The sequence below is a fragment of the Pelodiscus sinensis genome, chromosome 32, assembly GCF_052426305.1.
Source record: "Pelodiscus sinensis isolate ZL-2025 chromosome 32, ASM5242630v1, whole genome shotgun sequence".
NCBI lineage: Eukaryota > Metazoa > Chordata > Testudines > Trionychidae > Pelodiscus > Pelodiscus sinensis.
The window spans coordinates 4,826,410-4,846,014 of NC_143083.1; the positions used below are offsets into that span (position 1 = coordinate 4,826,410).

Here is a 19,605-nt window from a genome sequence, read left to right on the forward strand (position 1 = left end):
AATAGCCACCGATATGCCAGCTCTGGCTCCTAGGCCTTGGGCAGTGGTGAGCCGCACCTGCCGCGTTGCAATGGTCAGGGCCCTAGCGCCAGCGCTCCGGGCGCGAGTCTGTTCACCCGAACCCAGGGGCTCACAGCCGTAGCTCAAGGCCAGCTGCCGCGTGGCGGCACCTCCCATGCGATACGGTCACGCACGGCGCGGCCGCCTCACCGCCAGGCCCCCCGGCTCTGCTGGGAGCCTCTTGTAACCAACCCCCCACAGCCGCGCCGACGTATCCGTCCCTACCACGGCGGGAAGGAGATTCCACGTGAGAGGGAGGGGCAGGGCCCCGGGAGCTGAGCACGTGTGCACGGCTGGATGGGCGTGTTAGGTTGCCTCTTGCCCAGAGGCAGAATTTAGGTTTGCAACGAACGCCCTGGCAACACCCCGACCCCGTCACCGGTGTCATTGTTCTTCCGGCTGACATCACGACTGTGCGTGTGTCTCAGCCTGGTCCGCTCTCCGGTCGCTCTCCTCCCAGCTCACCACCCCCGTCATGCCCACCGCGTCACACGCTGCTGCACGCTGGAGGAGGGCCCCTCGGCCAACCGCTGCCTGGTTTGGGCGCAGTACGAGGCAGCTACAGGCACCCTCTACTCAAGACAGGCCCAAGACTGGGGAGCTGGTTTCTGCCCCCCCCCCCATCTCCACCTGTCCCCTGCCTAGCAATTAACCCTGCCCCAAACCTCCAACTCAGTCTGGTTCCCCCACCAGCGCCCCCACCTGCCTGGCCGTCTCCCCCTGGGAGAGCTAGAGCGTGGCTCTGGCTGATGGCAGCCCCAGCCCACCCATTCAGGCCCTGCGACAAGCGCCTAGAGACCACGGGGATGGGCGCAGTCAACTGCCAGATGAGACAGAGCTCTCTGGTTCGATTGGCCGCAGCGCTCAGGCCCAGAAGCGGAGCACTGCCGGGGAGGCAGGTCGGAAGGAAAGTGACCAGGCCAGGAGTGGAGAACTGGAGCTTTCCCCTCGGTCTATCGGATCAGCCCCCCTCGTGGACTTACCCCAAGGGGCTGCCCTGTGGCTGCTCCCCAGCCCCTGGAGGAGTCTCACACAAACACTGGTCGCACTGCGCACGAGCAGGTCGCAGAGAGGCAGGTGGGTTAGTCTAACAAGGTGGGTTTTACCCACCAAAGCTCATGATGCTGCAGCGTGGACCTCTCCAGTTCGGGACCTAACCGGTGCCAGACCACAGGAGGTCAGTGTTGTCTGGCAGCGTCACCAACTCTGTCCCTGCTTCCTGGGCTCTTAGAAGACGTTTAGGCTGTGTCTACATTGGCAAGATTTAGCGCAAAATCTTGCCGCCTGTCTACACTGGCCACGAGTATTTGTGCAAGAACACTGACGTTGTAATGTACAAAATCAGTGCTTCTTGCGCAAATACTCCGACGCTCCTGCTCAGGGATAAGCCCCCTTGCACAAGTATTCTTGCACAAGAGGCTAGTGTAGACAGGCAACGTTAATGTCTTGCGCAAGAAATCCCGATGGCTAAAATGGCCATCGGAGCTTTCATGCACAAGAGAGTGTCTGCACTGGCACGGATGCTTTTGCGCAAAAGCACATCTCTTGTGCAAAAGCACATGCCAGTGTAGACGCTCTCTTGCACAAATACTTTTAACGGAAAAACTCTTCCATTAAAAGTATTTGCGCAAAATCTTGCCAGTGTAGATGTAGCCCCAGGGGTAAACTGGTGCTAACTAACGGCACAGAACCCTGAGCGCCAGGCTGGGGGCTATAAACAAACTTTCTGGGACTGTGGGAGAGATGGCCACAGCCACGACGAGTGGACCTCCGGCTCACTGGAATCCTGCCGGACCACGGATGTGGCCGGACCAGCACGTGCCGGACTAGAGAGGTTCAACCTGTACATCTTTTGGTTAGTCTCTGAGGTGCCACAGGACTCCGCGCTGGAACATTCGATGGCCAAGCAGAACTTGGCCCGGGCAGGAATTTCTAGAACGGGGCTGGTTCTACGGAGGACGCTCATGTCCCCTCCATGAACCGGCTCCTAGGCAATCTGCCAGCTGCTCGGCAGAGGCGGCGCAGGGCCCGCTCCATGCTCACTGACCCCGCAATGCCGTCACCCAGCCCCTCCTCCCCGTGACTCACGCGCCGACGGCCACATTTCAGCCAGGGGCACGGCTGCGTGTGCACCCTGCTGAGCTGCCCGTCTGACTGGGTCCCTCCCTTCAGCTTCTCATGGCAAGCCCCGTGGGAGGCGCGATGCCGTCTCCGGGCGGGAAGCATTCCTGAGCTGTGCCTGCATAGACCGAGCTGCGTGAGTGCCTGGCCGGCCACGTGTCCCCGTCTCCTGGTCCCTGCCGGGCAGCGCAGCACATGCCAAGAGCAGTGGGCTAGCAGGGCACCCTGCCTTCCAGTGAGAGCGCTCAGGAACCAAGGGCTGGCTGCCAAGACCAGGTTTCTCTTTAGCGATTCCCCCATGCAGCAGTAATGCCCTGGAGGTCTCGAACAGCCCCGCATAGAACTCCAGCGCATCTCCACTGGGCCTGTGACCACCGGTCAGTCTCTGGGCCTGACCCACGGAGCCGGAGGGCACCGCCCCGGCAGGACCGGTGGAGTTGTCCCCACGGTAAGGTACAGCCCAGCTAGTTAGCCCAAAGCCACAGCCATAGCCCTGGCTACACAGTGGGCAAGCCTCAGCCCGGAGCACCCCCTGCGAGGAGGCTGTTAATTGAAATTGTCGTGCGCATCCTCACCTGACCTCTTCCCGATCAAACAGAGACTCCCCCTTCCCGCCCCCCGCGATTCCTGCTCTCTCTGGGTCAGTGACCCCCAGGTGTCAGCCGACGGTCAGGGCAGTGTGTGTGTGTATGCTTCTGAGAAAAGGTTTAACGTCCGTGTCTTTACTGCTAGGACCGGGGTCCCGTCGCAGAGGGTGGCCAGCAGGCCAACAGACGCCCCGTTATATAGGAAGAGCTTATTACACCTTAGATTTTAGCTGCTAGAACACAGGGGTTCCTTCGCAGCGGGCAGCCTAGGAAAGGCTGAAAAGGTGCCCCAACGGATCTTGTCACCTGGGAGTGACACAGATCCAAATGCCCAAGCTCTCCCTATGACTGTCCCTTTATGACTGGCTGAAGTTCTTTTAAATTGTGCTTGGTTCTATTACAGCAACTGAAGGAGTCAGGTTAAAGCTTAAACAGTTACAGGTTTATTAAAGAAGCTTATAAATTATATGGTTACAATGGCTATTGCTCTATTTTTTTAAATGCTAGCAAATATATATATAGATTTTAAAAATGGTTACAGGAAAAAGGTAAAGATAGAAAATAGAAATAATGGTACCAAGTGACAGCTGAATCTTTAAAGAGCTCTAACACTATGTATATATATACTTAAACAAAGGACCACATCCAGGTACAATTTTTACCCCTTTCTGTGCCTCTCGACTCCAGCGTGTCAGGCCAGGGCCGGTCTCTCAATTCCTAGGAAAGACGAATACGAGGTGGGCGTCCCCTTGGAACCTCGGGAGGTCAAACACCTAACCCGACCAGCAGATAGATGGTAGATTGACACTCAGAGAAAATGTGCTGCTGGACCCATCTATATACCCCTGGGGGCCCGTATCCTCTTTCTTATCTAAGATGCCAAATTCTACTGGTCCGTTTTGTGGCGCCAGTTCTTACAAGCAAGTTTCAAGTTAATTTACACTTGCAAGAGACAGAACTAAATTGTGAATACTGGACATTTTTTTACTGGGCGAGAGATTCCTCCCCCCGCGGATGGATGTGTGTTCGTATCAATATGGGTTTGAGTCAAGGGCACTCCTTGGCAGCCTCTTGGTCAGCAATTGGCGTATCTCTGTTTACAGCCATTCACGGTCACACAGCCTGGGCCTTCTGCTCTGTGTGCCCTAGATGCTCCAGGCAAGCAAAAATGGATGTTACAAGGGGGGTTCCTGTCTGGCTACAACAAGACAACAGGCTCCAGGACCAGCCCCAGTTGTTTTGCCACCCAGGGCAGAAAACCGTGTCAGTGCTGCCCCCACCCAAGCCGATAGCCCACAAGAAAAAGGCAGGGAGATGCGACCCCCCCAGCCCGGCCAGACGCTGATCTGGCACCACTGGAAGTCTGCACAGAGGACATCTGCCCCTCAGAGCAGCCTTGCACAGAGACAAGCAGCCTGCAACGCCCCACCTGGCCTGGGGTTCACAATGTGACCCCAGATTGTGAGACCGACACTTGTTGCCAGACCCCGGCACCACTACAGCGTCCTGGGGCGCCTGGGTGAAGGATTTCTGCTCCTTCATTTTTGCACGTCCCCCCCTCTGCGCCCCCGTCCCCGCAGCCCTCTCCGAGCTATGCCCTTGTGTGCCAGGCAGGGCATGCAGCTCTCTGGACACGGGGTGATTTGTGAAAACAGCAGGCCTTGTTTTAGAAGGCAACGTTGTGGCCACCCAAACTGGCCCCACGTCCTCCTAGGGTTCCAGGCGCCTTCCCCTGGCCGCTGATGCCCTGCCCAGCAAAGGCTCTTTAAGCAGAACACAGGCTGTGCTCGCAGGGCCAGAGGGTGGGTGGCCTCGTGGGGTGGGATTCGGGAGCTCTAGTGAAAACAGCTGTTACCAATGCTCTTCCGAAGATCACGAGCTGGCCACGCTCAGTGCGGGTGTCTGCATGGGCAGGCCCTGATCCTGCAAAGACGTTAAATGCTTCCCCGAGAAAGCGGCCTGCCTGGACACCCTGCCCCAGCCCCGGCTGGGACAAGCGACTTCCCGCCGGGCTTTCTGCTTTCCGAGCTGCTTAACACACTGCAGATTATTTCTGCTTCGAGTGTGGGAGAGCGGCCGAGTGCGTCAGCATTACCGCGGGCAGGGCAGAGCGGAGCGTGATCCCGCTGGCACGAAGGAGCCTGCCCTGGCACCGCGAGGTGACATTTGCCTTCCTCGTGCTGCTTCCCATCAAAGAGCACCCAGCCAGGCCCGAGGGAGTGCCTGACGCCCTGGGTGACATTGCTGGCACAGGCTGTTGAGCCGGTCTGCTCGCCCACATCACTATCAGATTTACCCCTGCGTGAGGAAGGATAAAAGTGAACCCTTTGTGGGCACCTAAGTCACGACGGACCGGAGGGACTCCGAAATCAGAGCCTCCCTGTGAGCTGCGAAGGGATTATCCACACACCCCAGGGAAGCACGCCAAGTCTTTGCAGGATCAGGGCCTACCCATGCAGACGCTCTGCACTGAGTGTGGCCAGCTCATGGCTCTCGGAAGAGCACTGGTAATAGCTGGCATTATTCGCAAAGCTGCAGCGCCAGGAGTCACGGGAATAAGTGAAAATCTGGGGGTGGGGGACATTTCTAGCCCTGTGAGTTCACAGGAAGGACGTGTCCCAGGTGGTTCCCGAAAGGTGCACGAATCCAGAAGGCAAATAAGAGAGCCCCGAAGGACAACTTTTGTAGATCCTCCGGATTTTTCAGCCAGTTTTGTGGTGTGGGGGTGCGCGGGGTCAGCAATGTGCATAATTCTTACACTGAAATTTGCACCGGACCCCTCGCTCCCATGCTGCCTTCTCAGGAAAGGAGACCAAGGGACAGGCCTGGCCAAGGAGTCTGCGGGGCCCGAGGCGGCACGTTGTGGGTGGCTGTGCCGGGCGGCTCCCAGCCAGGGCAGCGAGCAGGCAGCCGGGCACCAGGCAGCGCGGTGGCCTGAAGGCGAAGGGCCCAAGGCCTCACTCGCCTTGCCCGAAGGCCAGGCCTGTCAAGGGAGGAAGGATTTAAGCACCGTGATTTCCAGGGGCCTCTGACCTCCTGCTCCCACCTCACCCTGAACTCGAGGGCTGGAACCCTCCATCTTCGATATTAACGGACTGTCAGGGCGGGGGAGTGGCTTAAAACCCAGCAATGCTTTCCCAGGCCCCCGGGACCCTCCCCCCGGAGGGCCCAGTCCCCTCGGGCTGGCTTGACGTCGCCTCACAGCCCGCCCCAAGGCCCCCTCGCGAGCCGTTCCCTCCCACTCGCTCGAACGGCCCTGCCCCATGCCAGCGCCTCGGGCCCGGGCACAGGGATCACGCGCTCCTCAGCGGGTTCCGCAGAAATGTGAATCCCAGGCGTTGCAACACTTGCCCTTTGGAGAGGAATTCCGTCAGAGCCGCGCCTTGGCTTCCTGCCTGTCGGCGCTGACATTTCTGTGTCTGTCACTGTAATCTCTGCTATTCAGAGCCTGCCAGACCACAGCACCAATGGGAGAAGCAAACATGTAATGGAGACAATGAGCAGCGGGCACAAAAGAGGAGCAGGTGGCAGGCGGGGCTACGGGCACCGGCTTTCAAGCCAGAGCACCTGGGTCTGCCCCTGACGCGCTCACTCAGCTCTGACCTCGGGCAACGGGCCGAGCCTCTGTTTCCCCTCCCAGCCTTTGCTCTGATTATTTAAACTGTAAAGTCCTGAGGGCAGAAAGTGCCCCTTGCTTTGTGAACAGGCAGGCCCCAGTCCCACAAGAATGGTGCGCAGGCCTTACAGTCAGAGCGCATTTTACAAAGGAAGTCTGTGTCTTCAGCTCCATTTTAGAGATGGGGAAACTGAGGCCCCGCATAGGGGAGTGACTGGCCCACTCGGCCACTCCCCGCTGGGACCCTCATCTCCAGGGAGCCCTCTGGGCAGATAGTCCTGGGAAAGCGTTCAGAGAGTTACATCCTGCAGGATCTGGTGCAGGCAACCCAGAGTTCGAAACGGCGGAGCCCCGCGTGGGCCTTTCCCCGCCTCCCCCTCGGTCTGTGAAGACTCAAGCCTCACGCGTGTTACTCGGCACTGCAGCCAGCTGGCTACGTTTGTGTGAGAAACTCACCCAGTGGATTTGCTCTCCCCCCTTTAGGACAGCTGCCCAGCCGGGTGCCATCGGAGCCAGGTCACGTGGCCAGCGACGCGCACGCAGCGCTGAATGGGTTACCGGGGCACGTCGTACAGCGCTGAGCCATATCAGCACCGCTCCGTGTCAATGGGAGGGAGCATCCCATCAGCATCATCCAACCCCTTCACCAGCCGCGGACAGTCCGGCAGCAAGAGACCGTCGCCTGCTGACTCTGCGTTGTGTTGCCACTGTGACTTATATCGCTCTCGGGGGGGGGGGAGTCCCTGCTCTCTCTGGTCTGGCAACATCCGCGGTCCAGCATGATTGTAGTTAGCTCAATGTCCACCTGTCATGGGTGTGGGCAAGTTTCCCGCAGTCCCATAAAGTTTATTTACAGCCACCAGTCCTGGCTCTTGGTGTTCTGTGCTGTGAGTTAGCTCTAACGTACCCCTACATCTCTTCTCGGAGCCCAATACTCAGTAGAAGTGTTGGTAATGTTGCTAGACTATATTGACCTCCTGTGGTTTGGTGAATTCTTAGTGTAGGAAGTTGAGGGTCAGTAACATGGAGTCAGCAGGCCTAAATAGAAGCCTGTAACATGAAAACAGCAACAGGCCTGCAATCTAGTGAGCAAGACTTTGGTTCAGTAACAGGAGCCAAGAAAGAGGCCCTATTGATAACTGTGTGATTGTGTAAGTTAGGTCAAGCATGGAAGGACACAGGGAGGCACTGGGTCCAGACTGTGAGCCAAAGGGGAGTATTGGAACATCTTAATAAGAAATGTCTTGGTACAAAAACTCCCTAAAAACTAATGCACATACCGACCTAGGTTCAGGACCAGGTCGAGATTGACAGCATGAAGGATAGTAAGTGAGCCCCCCTTCCGTAAGGTGAGGGGTGGTAACTAGGCAACAGAGGGTGGTAACCTGGTACGTAAAGAAATGATGTAAGTTGTTTGTACCTGTCTGTAAAAGGACACCGCAGAGGGTGCTCTCCGGCCGACCTTGGGGGGGCGCACTAGGCGCCTGAACAGCAGGTCTCATTGCCTAAACTTACAGAACGCACAGTAGCTTAACTTTGACTAACTGCTGTTAATATCTGATATATGGCAATAGGCCTGCCCGGTGTTGGTACCTTGTCAACGCAGGCCATAGTGCCCAGTGGTGTCACATTGTACTGATCTCTGTTACCAACTGGTAGAGCTTCGCATTTGACAATAAACCTGCTCGATTGATTTCAAACCTTGCCTGCATCTGTCGTTTCCGGGGCCTCTCAGATCTCGTGTTGACCCAAGTGCACGGGGTCTAACACTCTAGATAAAGGGAGCACCGATTGTTACGCATGCAGCCGAGAGTTTATCATCACCGACGGAGTAGAGGTCCTGTCAGGAGCGTGCCAGGACAACCCTGACCAGACGACGCTGACACTGACAGTCCAGACCACCGAAGGTACCGAGGTAGGAAAACACCGAGGTAGGACACTTAGCACTGGTCAGGTCCCGCGGGGGCCAGATGAGAGAGGTTTAACCTGTGATATCAAAGGGGTGGGTGTGTCAGTGTGTATCTTGCAGAAACAACAGGGAGTCCTGTGGCACCTATCTGGGCAAAACTCACTTCGTCAGATGCAACTGAAGGCTGCAGCGTAGCCAGAGCCGGACTCGTACAGCCCAGGTGTGAAATGCTCCTGGTTTGCACTGCAGCCCCCACCTGCTGTAACACACCCAACCCCACTCCGAACACGGTCCCCCCGCCAGCCCCAGAGCTGGATTTGTGAGAAGATGCCACACCTTGCCAAGGGTTTCATGACATCAGCACAGCCCTCCTTCGCTGTGGCAACACAGCCCAACAGCTGCTAGCTCAGAGTGGCACCCACACATAAATCCCATGGACAAAAGAGAGGCGCCAGTGCTGGGCATGCACTGGAGTGTGTGCCAGGGTGCAATAATTCCTGCCTCGTATGTAGCACTTCCCATCAGTTGAACTTGCTGGGGTTTCCGAGGGAGGTCAGTAGCAGCAGCCCCATTTTACAGATGAGGAAACTGAGGCAGGAAAGCAGGAAATGACCTGTCCAAAGTGACACAAAGCTTATAATCATACTCTCTCTAGACTCCACTTCAGACAGGAACAATGCCAGAAGAAACCCCTCTCTGACACGCCTTTGGGAATGCAAATACGATGCATGCCCCCGTCACTGGGGACAAAGTCTCCAGGGAGTTCAGCCCAGGGCACCGGTAATCCCCACTGGCGGCCGCCTGAAGGGAGATGGGGCAGCCACCTCTTAGCAGGCAGAGCACACGTCACAGGTGTTGCAACCTCAGCAGAGACCCATAGGATCACCTGAGCTGTAGGAGGGGGGTCTGGGAGGATGATGACATTCAGACCTGCCTGTACAGTCCTCCCTGAGCACTGAGCTGTATTCTTACCATTTTGCTAATTACAGGGGTGTGAAAACAAAGAATCAAACCCACAGTCTGTCTGAACAGGGTCATCGGAGGCCTTGTCTAAGCAGCAGGGGCCGCTGTGATTATTTGTGGGCTGTAGTTTGAACACGACACGGCTGCAGAAAAAGCAACCATCCTTCTGGGCTGCATTTCAGGAGTGCGGTGAACAGGACACGAGGAGTCGTTCTTCCGCTCTGCTCTGCGCCGAGGAGGCCTCGGTGGGAGTCTTGTGGCAAGGTCCGGAGAAGGGCAAGGAGAATGATGAAGGATCTAGAGAACATGAGCTAGGAAGCAAGGCTGAAGGAACTGGGCGTGTTTAGTTTGGAAAAGAGAAGACTGAGAGGGGGCGTGATAGCGGTTTTCAGATATCTAAAAGGGTGTGACACGAAGGGTGGGGGCGGGGGAGGATTGTTTTCCTTGGTCTCTGAGGACAGGACAGGAAGCAAGGGGCTTAAACTGCAGCAAGGGGGGTTTAGTTGCACATTAGGAAAAACTTCCTAGCTGTCAGGGTGGTTAAATACTGGGATAAATTGCCCAGGGAGGTTGTGGAATCTCCATCACTGGAGATATTGAAGAGCAGCTTGGACAGATACTTCTCAGGCATGATCTGGATCGGGGGTGGGGAACCTTTTTTGGGTCAGGGGGCCACTGACCCACAGAAACATAAAGAAATGTCACTGACATGGCCCCCCAACTGGAAAGGAGAAAGACGCTCCCCACATTCCCCTCACACCCCACAATCTTGGGGGCCCCCAGCTAGTAGATTTTGTGTCCTCCAGCTCCACGGAGAGACAGTGGGGAGGCTGGAGGACCAGTGTAGGGGCCAGATCTGGGGGCCAGATCCAGGCAATCCGGGGGCCGCACTCGGCCCCCAGACCTTAGCTTCCCCACCCGATCTAGACAGTGCTTGGTCCTGCCATGAGGGCAGGGGACTGGACTCGATGACCCCTCGAGGCCCCTTCCCGTTCTAGTGTTTTATGATTCTCTGAGTCTTTTTATGTATATAACGTTGCACAAAAAAAATGACGCTTTTTTAAAAGCAATGGTAAAACGACATTAACCCACCCAAAATGGCCATTAGCCCACTGGGCGTGATGCAGGAGCATCTGTCTATACTTTACCCTGGAACACAAGCATTTCGGACTTCGTTATGGCGTGTGGTTTAAAATAGACGTATGTATTTCGACCTTATTTGTATATCTTGTAAGGAACAGTTTACTTCTACAGAACACATGTATGTACATAGGTATTTTAATACACTCGGAGCTTTTAATCATTATTGTTTTAATATGCAATAAAATCAATTGTCTAAATCTCCAGTCCATGAGAATAGAGCCCGGAGCGGGGCCAACACTAAAGCACAGGGGAACTGACTGTACGTGCCTCACACCGGCCCCAAGGGGTAGCCACCGGCTGGGTGACGTACAGTCACATCCGGACAGGTTCTCAACCAGCCGCTTTGGAATAAGGCGATTCTGGGCTGTGTGAAAGGCCACGCAATCTATCGCCTCCCTTTAAAGGGAAGAGCCTAGAAGATTAAAGAAAACGTAGGTCAATAGCTTTCTGTCTGGGAAGGGCCCATTTCTCAATAATTGGGGTCATGAAACCCTCGTGTCTTTCTTTTATTTGGATCCCCACCCTCCCTATTGTTTTTCTGGCTGGTTCGTTCTGCTGTGGAATTCCTTTTGCGGGATGTACGCCAATGAAAGTGGCGTACATCTCGCAAAAGGAATTCCACAGCAGAACGAACCAGCCAGAAAAACAATAGGGAGGGTGGGGATCCAAATAAAAGAAAGACACGAGGGTTTCATGACCCCAATTATTGAGAAATGGGCCCTTCCCAGACAGAAAGCTATTGACCTACGTTTTCTTTAATCTTCTAGGCTCTTCCCTTTAAAGGGAGGTGATAGATTGTATAATTGGCTAGATACTCGTGTTACAATAGGCAAGGAGAGGTTAGTTAAATTTCAGGAGCATGGCTGGTTACGGTGTGCCTGAATAATTACTATCTGCACTGGGGGTGAAGAGGAAGATGGAAAAAACCATGGGAACAAGGGGGAGAAAGGAAAGGAAACTGGGTTCACACTGGCTGGAAGCGAACCCCAGTAACCATCTCTGGACTTTGGGTCTGGCTGTTCTTTGCTCACGTGAGACAGACCCAGGGAAGCAGGAAGGTGACGGGATAAACCCCCCAACAGGGTCTCCCGGCCAGGACTGGGACACACAAGAAGCTTGTGATGCTGCTGTCTGGGATGCACTTTGCAGAAAACCTTCTGCAAAAAACTCCTCCCCCCATAACTCCTGCATGGCCCAGCCCCTTGGCCTGGGGCCTGTTTCCTGCCCTGCCACTGCGCTGCAGGGGCAAGTCATGCCTTGTGTTTCCTCTCCTCCCTCTGTGCGTCTCGCCGCTGAGTTAAACCCTAACCTCACCCCAGCAGCGACTGTCTTTCAACAAGGATTTTGTGCCGCGCCTAGCCCAGTCGGGCCCACACCTCAGCCTGGCTCCTGGGGGCTGCTGTCATTACCGTCAATAGCCCTGCTGTGGGGCTGCTGCTCCAGTACCTCTCACAAGCCCTCACTACACTGTTTTAAAAGAAACAACCGAGTGTGGCTGACTGCTTGACCCTGGTCATGTCCTGCGACAGCCGCCGCTCTTTGCGGTGCAATAGTGACACCTAGTGGTCGGGGAGATCAGCACCGCAGCGCCTGTGGGTGTCTGGCACCTCAGGGCTCACACCAGCCTGCTCTGCAAAGGATTATGTCTCAGAAGCTTCCTACCCCGCCCCGGCGCTCTATGCGGTGTCACGGGCAGGCCAGGGGTGGAATCCAGTTCCAGTCGGTTACTTTAAAAAGGCCGTGTGGACTAATCCATTGTCTGAGGGACTGGTTTGCAAAGGCACCTGAGCACTTCTGAATACCCCCTCGGTGCCCCTCGGAGCTTTAGACTCCCAAGCAACTCCAGCTGGCAGGGTGAGGACAGCCTGCACCTGTCTTACACGTACAGGTGTGCTCAGCTGGCACAAGTTGCGGAGACCTGGCTCCTGTGTCAGAGTTTTGGGACCCTTTCTCTGCACCCTTTTGATATGGCCACGGTCGTTGGTTCAGTCCTCGCCCATTACTGTGGCCTGGCCACGCGCTGTTACAGTGAGAACCCTTTCCCCATTTTCAGTGGCACTACCTGGTATCGCTCAAGCTCTTGGAAAGGATCACGAAGCAGCCACTTTATATTGGCTCCTTTTGCCCAACGACGGCTTAATTCCTAGCTGTATCCCGTAGCCAGTAGTTAACACCAAGGGAACGGGCACAGCGGTAGGTAGGAACGGGGTCTAAGACACCCCAAAACGTCTCCTTCTCGGATCGGCCTAGCGGGACTGGAACAAAAGGCGGAGAAGGAAGGCAAACCGGAGACAGGAGGGCAGGGAATGTTCACGCACACAGCCAAACCCCCATTGTGATCAGGGTAGCCTGTTGAAACAGCTTCCCTGGAGAAGCTGGAGTGATGTCACAGTTCTCACTATGACAACAGCGAGCAAACCTGTCCTGGGCCCAGGCTACTTCCCCTAAAAGCCACTTCCCCTTTCTGCCTGCGTCCGAATGTCTTTGGCCAGCTGAGGGACTGTTAGCGCGCAATGAGTTCGCAATCAGGCAGCCGAAGGACAATGAGCCCTTCTCTCAGATCTGGGGTGCGTACTTCAGATCAGTATCTCAGGCCTAGAGGAGCGGCAGAAGGCAGGTCCACTAGAATGAGGTCTAGTTCCCCAGCGAGAGACCACCCTGCTGTGAAGAAGACAGGGGCCGTGGTGATCGAAACGGGTACGGGCAGCTGTAAAGCAGGGTTTGCTGGACAGCAGAAACCCAAGTCCGTCGTCAGCACCCTGGTTGGCCAGCCTTCAGAGAGGTCTGGAAGGACCGGAGCAGACACGTTCGTTGGAGAGAGAGCCCTGCAGCAACCCAACGTGGAGATCATCGAGCCCGTGAGGAACGGCATCATCATAGACTGGGAGGCAGCTGAAGTCCTCTGGAGACACATGTTCTCTCATGACCTCAAGGTTCCTCCGGAAGAGCACGCTCTGCTGATGTCGGACCCACCCCTCAGCCCTACCACCAACAGAGAGAAGATGGTGGAAGTGGTGTTTGAATCTCTCAACTCGCCTGGCATGTACATTGCTTATCACTCCGTCTTGTCAGTATATGCCCACGGAAAAATCAGCGGCTTGGTGGTAGACATGGGCTACGCCGTGACCCATACGGTGCCGGTCCTTGATGGCTACAACTTGCCTCACGCCACCGAGAGGATGGATATTGCCGGATCGTACTTGACTTCTTTTCTGATGCAGCTTCTCACGAACTCTGGGCACGTGTTTAACGAGAGGATGATGCACACGGTGGAAGACATCAAGCACAAGGTTTGCTACGTCGCCGCTGACTTTGACAGAGAGTGTAAGCTTCCAAAGGAGGACTACACGACAGATTTCCAGCTGCCAGATGGGCATATCATCCGCCTAGGGAAAGAGCGATTCCACTGCCCAGAGATTTTGTTCAACCCCCCCGGCATGCCCGGTTTTTCCTCTGTCGGCATCCACAGCATGGCCCAGAGAAGCTTAAATAAAGTGCCCAAAGAAGCCCAGACAGACATGTACCAAAATGTGCTTCTCTGTGGAGGTTCCTCTCTCTTTGAGGGGCTGGAGAGGAGGTTTTCCAGTGAGCTCCTTCATAAAATGCCAGCTCACACCAAGCTCAGAGTTTGTGCCACCCCGCTGAGGAAGTACGCTGCGTGGACCGGCGGCTCCATCCTGGCTTCCTTGACGAACTTCCAGTCCTGTTGGATTCGAAAGGAGCAGTACAAAGAGCATGGGCCGTACATTGTCTATCGGAAGTGCTACTGAGCTCAGCGCAAGGCCCAGGAGAAGTGAGTTTGCACCAAACTGTAATTTGCTCCTGGCTCCTGGCTGGGCAACGGGCAGTTCTATCATTAATAAATGCTTCTGCCTTATACAGCGGCATCCCTTCCAGGATCTCAGGACAGGCCAGGCTGGAATTTCCAGAGGGACCTTCACAAGCGAGGGAGCCCGTACCTCATTGAATTCCAGTAGCAAATATAGGCTGAATGGCTGAGGAGGTGTGTGCATTGGCCCCGCCCCTTCTGCCTGAGGCCCCGCCCCTTCTAGTACCACGGAGCCACCCCCCACCCCTTTGCCCAGGTACCCCATGGCGCTGTCAGCGCCCCTGCAGACAGACACTCATTTCTCTCTCTGTGAATCGGGGGAAGCCGAGGGAAGACGTGTCCCCATGTCCCAGCTCAGTGGCGAGCCTTGGCCACGGTCCTTCCCCTGCATGGCTACTGGTGCCCAAATTGCTAAGCTGGTGTGAAACGGGGTCACCGCTCGATGCTGTGACTTGATGGGGGCAGTCGTTTCCAGCCTTCTCCCCCCCCCCCTCCCGTGACCTTCCCTGTCCCCTATCCCAGCCCTCTGGGCTCGCTTGGCTCCTTGTTAGGTGTGGGTTAGGGGAGGCTAAACACCCAGATGAGTGGGGAGGGGCGGTTAGCTGTGAGGATCACGCAGGAAGCTTCTCTGCCACTCTTGGGTGAGCAAAGGGCACTGGTTACCCATGGGGCCCAGGCGCTGGGCCTCTCTGAGTCAAACCAGCCACTTTTTCTTTCCTCTGAAACTTTCCAGAGGAAACAAGCTCTTATTTCTCTAGAAATCGAATCCCCAGGCGACGGGCGAGAGAGAGCAGGTGGGCGTGTAGCTCTTGTGCAAGGACAACTCCCTTGTCCCCATGCTCATCTTGGAACAAATGCAGCCCCCTCTGTACTCACGGGAGCACCTGGAGACGGCTCTCGCTGGCCGGCGGCTGAAAAGCCCTGCTGTTTGCAGCCCTGGGTCTGTCTCCACCGGCAAGGAGAGTCCAGCCATTAGCTGTGCAGCTCTGCCAAGTCTTTCCTAAAAATAATGAGTAGTGCCATGGCAGCTCCGGGTGTGTCTGCACTGGGGAGGTATTTCGAAATAACAAGGCGCGCGTTCACATGGCCAGGCCCGTTATTTCAGAATAACTCCTGCTGCTGAAGAGGAATAAGCTTGTTTTGAAATAGTTATTTCGGGAGTTATGACGTCAACATAATTTATTTCGAAATAACCTGGTAGTGTAGAGAGAGCCCCAAGAGACTAACCAAAATATATTGAGTCATGAGCTCTCGTTGGCAAAACCCACTTCCTCGGATGGACTGGAGAGGAAATAGCAGAAACCAAGAGATGACTCTAACAGCAAAAGAAATGCCTGTCAACGGTAGGACCCATGTTCATGAGGCTAATGAAGTGGGCTGGAGGTGTCTCATTGTGACAGGGTATACAACCCTGCACTGGAGCTGCAAGGGTTAACTTTGGCTCCCTGGCCCCGCCCCCACAGCCCCCTGGGCATGCTCCAGCTGCAGGCCGGGCTATAAAGGCCGGTGGAGCAGCTCCGTCTGGGCTCACTCCCGTTCACCTGCGGCGGTGGGGCTTGCCCAGGCAAGCACACGACTCGATATATTTTGGTCAGTCTCTAAGGTGCCACAGGAACCCTCGTTTTTAAAGCTGCCGACTCCCACGGCTCCCTGGGAAATGTGGGCGATCTCGTCCGTCCTTTCCGAGCCCCCGGGGGTTGTGGGAAGGATTGGAGGGCCAGCCTCACGCCGGTAGCCACCCTGCAGAGTGGTTAGGTGAGCCGTGCCCTTGCCCTGGGATGGAAGGGCGGCACACAGCTAATTGGCTGCAGGTTTTTAGGGTGAGGAAGCTCCCACTCCACTGCAGCAGGGCTCCTCCTTGTGGTCATTTTCAGTAGGTCGTTTTGTTCTGTCTACTAAATAAAGCCAGAGGATGGGCTTCATACACTGGGGAAGGTGGTGGAGGGGCTCCCTGACTCCCCAGGGAGCAAGGCGAAGGGGGGAGGTGTCTATGGAACAGTCCAGGGTAGCTGACAGCTCGCTTCACAGCCAGAAGGGTTTTACAGGGGAGGTTCTTTCAAAAACTATTTCATGGACAGGGAAACTGAGGCACAGGGCCTGGTCCAGCACCCTGGCCCTTTGCATGGGAGGCCGAGGACCAGACCACGACACCCCCTTGTTGTCTCTGCAAGGCTTTTATGTTAAAGCTTTTAGGGTCAGGTGGTGAGCCGGGCTGGGTGCAAGGTGCATCCGCCCAGCTCCGTGGCATTCCCTGCGACACGCAAGGCATGTTCCTGCCATGCACTTCGGAGCCTCGGGATGTCTTCCTGCAGCGCTGTATGTAGCTCTTGGAGCAGGGGTGGGACCACCCCCCAGTCCTGCTTTGGCCATGCTGGGCTCTAATTGCTTCTGGGCATATCAAGTGCTGTGGCCCTCCTGTGACTAATCCCAGCCACCTGCCTCCTGCAAATTGCTGTGTCGAAGGGACTGCGCCCTTTGGTCCTAAAGCTCTGCTCCTTGGGAGACAGAGTCCTTGGAAATCTCTGCTCACATGGGAATGGGAATTACCTCTCCAAATGCCTCCCCTCCCCCTGCACAATCATATCAGTCCCTAACGCTTAAATGGCACTTTTCTATGGTAGATCTGCGTTACAACGGAGGGCAGGACAATCATTTTACAGATGGGGAAACTGAGGCCCAGAGCCATGACGCCAGAAATAGAACCCAAGTTTCCTGGAATCCAATTGGGCGTGCTACCCACTCCCTCAGTAATAGGGGCAGCACGCACAGAACACATGATCTCCATTGGGGTTGATCTGTAGAACAAAGTCTGTGTGAGATGCACCTGCAATCCTGCCAATAAAAGATATTTATCACACAGCCTCGCTGCGGGGGGGAGGTGAGGGGGGGACTGACTGTACATGCCCCAGAGGAAACACGCGACTTGCATGTCTGTGAAAGAAGCAAGAAAGACAGAGGAGAGAGACTAGAGAGAGTTTGAGGTTAGTCAAAGCCCTGTGATGGCCTGATGGAAAGTCTTTCTCTACTGTAAGCTTGTTTTGATGCCATCAGCAGGCACCTTCTGCTGCCTAGGACAGAGGCGAACAGCGTGGGATGTGTGAATTCATAATACTATACTGGAAAGGTGACGCCTACTTGAGGTCTCACAGTGATGCTTCATATTTGACAGGGGAGTGGGCCAGGAAAGTGGAAAATATTAAGGAGTATTAATTTAAAAAAACCCCAAACTACCATCAAACCCATCAGCACACGTTATTCAAAAGCAATGGCATTTGCTGTCCTGCCTCCTCTGTACCCCGAAGGCAAGGCCTTCGCTTTTAGACACAACCATTTGCTCCAGTCCCGTCTTCTCCCATCATGTCTTCCCCATCTGGACGTGCTCCCTAACAAGTTAGGACTAGCAACGTTCCCTCTAATTTTTTCCACTTCTGTGCGGAATATTTGTATGTGCGCCAAAGCATGTGCGAATGTGCACCTCCAAGGGAAACACACACGCAGCCGTGGGCGCTGTGCTAGTCAACTGGGTTGTGTTTGAATCTCTCCTGAGCGGCCGCAAAAGTGCCCAGCTCACAGGAGACACTGCTGGCTAGTGTAATTCCAGCGGGCAGCGGGGGCGCACTCAGGTCTGATTCCAGATGGGGCAGGGTCGGTCTGTCCCGACATGCCTGCATCGCACCTAGCATTAGGGGACACAGCACGGCATGGCAGCCAGGAGGGCAGGACCCCAGTTTTGGCTCTGGCACTGATCTCAGGAAAAACTCCGTCCTCTGCCCTTTCCCGTATCCCTGTCTGGGCTATTTAGCTTGTAAGCACCTCAGGGCAGGGACTGTCTCTTACCTAGCCAAAGAGGGCACTGATTTCGGCTGGGCTTCTCTGGCTCTGCTATAAGAGAGGGTGTTTGTTGATTAGAAATGTAAAGAATTGTTCCTTGGGGCGCCTCTATCCGCGGGTATGAAAGCGGGAGACCAGCACGAGCTCACCCCGTGTAAGCTTTACGCAGAGTCAGTCGGATCCCCTTGGGGCTGAGCGCCTGGGCCCTGAGGCTGCGCTCCGCTCCGTGTCTGCGTAGGGCTGTGGCCCCAGCTCCGGCCAGCGCTGGAGGGAGGCGGAGGGCCTGCCCCAGCAAGACTGAGTCACGGGGGAGCCCCAGGAGGGCAGGCAGGCAGGCTCCGGGGGATTTCAGCACAACCAATGCGGCCTCTGCTCTGGGCAGAATGGAGTTTGTCACCGGCAGGGCTGCCAACGGGATGGGCAAAGCCCTGGGAACAGCAGATGGAGGACGGGCCCCTTGGACCCGCCACTGCCGTGCTGGGCAAGGTGCTCTGAGCCCAGGCCGTGTGCTCTGGCTGGCTCTGAGGGCAGTGGGGGAAGGAAGGGGACACCATGCAGTCCAGGCAGCACGGGGGGCTGGTTGCTTTTTGCCCTCCCTCCCTCCCCCCCTCCCCCCCCGCTGCCCCCCCCCCGGCAGTCCCCTCAGCTGCCCTTGCTCTGTGCACGGAGGCCTGGGCGGCTGCGCACCGCCAGGAGAGACGCAGACCTGCGGGCGCGCTGCTCCTCAGCGTTGGAATCTCTCCTGAGCGGCTGGGGGAGCAGAGCCCGTCCCCCGCACCGGGGCCTTTGGCACCAGCCCTGGTCTGGCCCTACCCGCCCATTCAGCCCTCTTGTTCCCTGCTCCTCGCCCCCACTGCCCTCCCGCCCCCAGCTTGGAAAGTTTTCTCCTGCCCGGGGCCGGGCTGGGACTCAGGTGCCCTCCGCCCTGCCGCCTCGCCGCAGCGCCTGACGCGAGAGATGCTGCGGGCACTTCCTGTGCTGCCCGCCACAGGCAGGCTAAAAATAGCGGGGACGAGCTGCGCGCCGTGGGAGCTCTCGGCAAGCTGAGTCGCCGGAGGCAGGGGGAGGGGGAGCTCTGCTCTCCAAAGAGCTATGGGCGGCGACCAAACCCGGGCGCTTCCCAAGGGCCCTGCAGCCCCGGGGAGGCTGCCAAGAGGTTTGCATTGAGATTAGAGAGAGACCTGAATCCACTCAGCCTCTCCATCCCTCCCTCGCACCTATCCCAGAGCCCCCCCCCCCCCCATTAAATGTGTCTCCTCACCCCTCGGCCGCCCAGGGCTCGGAGAGGAGCTTCCAAGACCCCTGCAGTCCTGAGGTACCTTAGTCATGACCTACATGGCTCAGTTCCTCCCAGCGGCGATGGGGAAATCGACCCCCTAGGAAACACTGAGCCCCCACCAACTCCCTCCCTGGGGGCTACCGCCTCATTGCTCAGCTAGGGGGCTGTCGGGACCTGGGCGCTGATGACCACGGAAAGGGGCAGTTACATAAGAAGTGAGGAAAAGGGGTAACGGCTCCAGCATTGGCCCTTTGTCAGCGGAGGGCC

General features: G+C 56.3%; 1 protein-coding gene across 1 annotated transcript; it reads left to right on the forward strand.

Annotated features, from left to right (window-relative positions):
* Positions 1-12,797: 12,797 nt before the first annotated feature.
* On the forward strand, positions 12,798-14,396 carry ACTL9 (actin like 9). Its single transcript, XM_075903182.2, has 2 exons — positions 12,798-14,192; positions 14,282-14,396. Exon 1 carries the CDS (start codon positions 12,913-12,915, stop codon positions 14,167-14,169), a length of 1,257 nt encoding a protein of 418 aa, XP_075759297.1. The 5' UTR covers positions 12,798-12,912; the 3' UTR covers positions 14,170-14,192; positions 14,282-14,396.
* Positions 14,397-19,605: the final 5,209 nt, after the last annotated feature.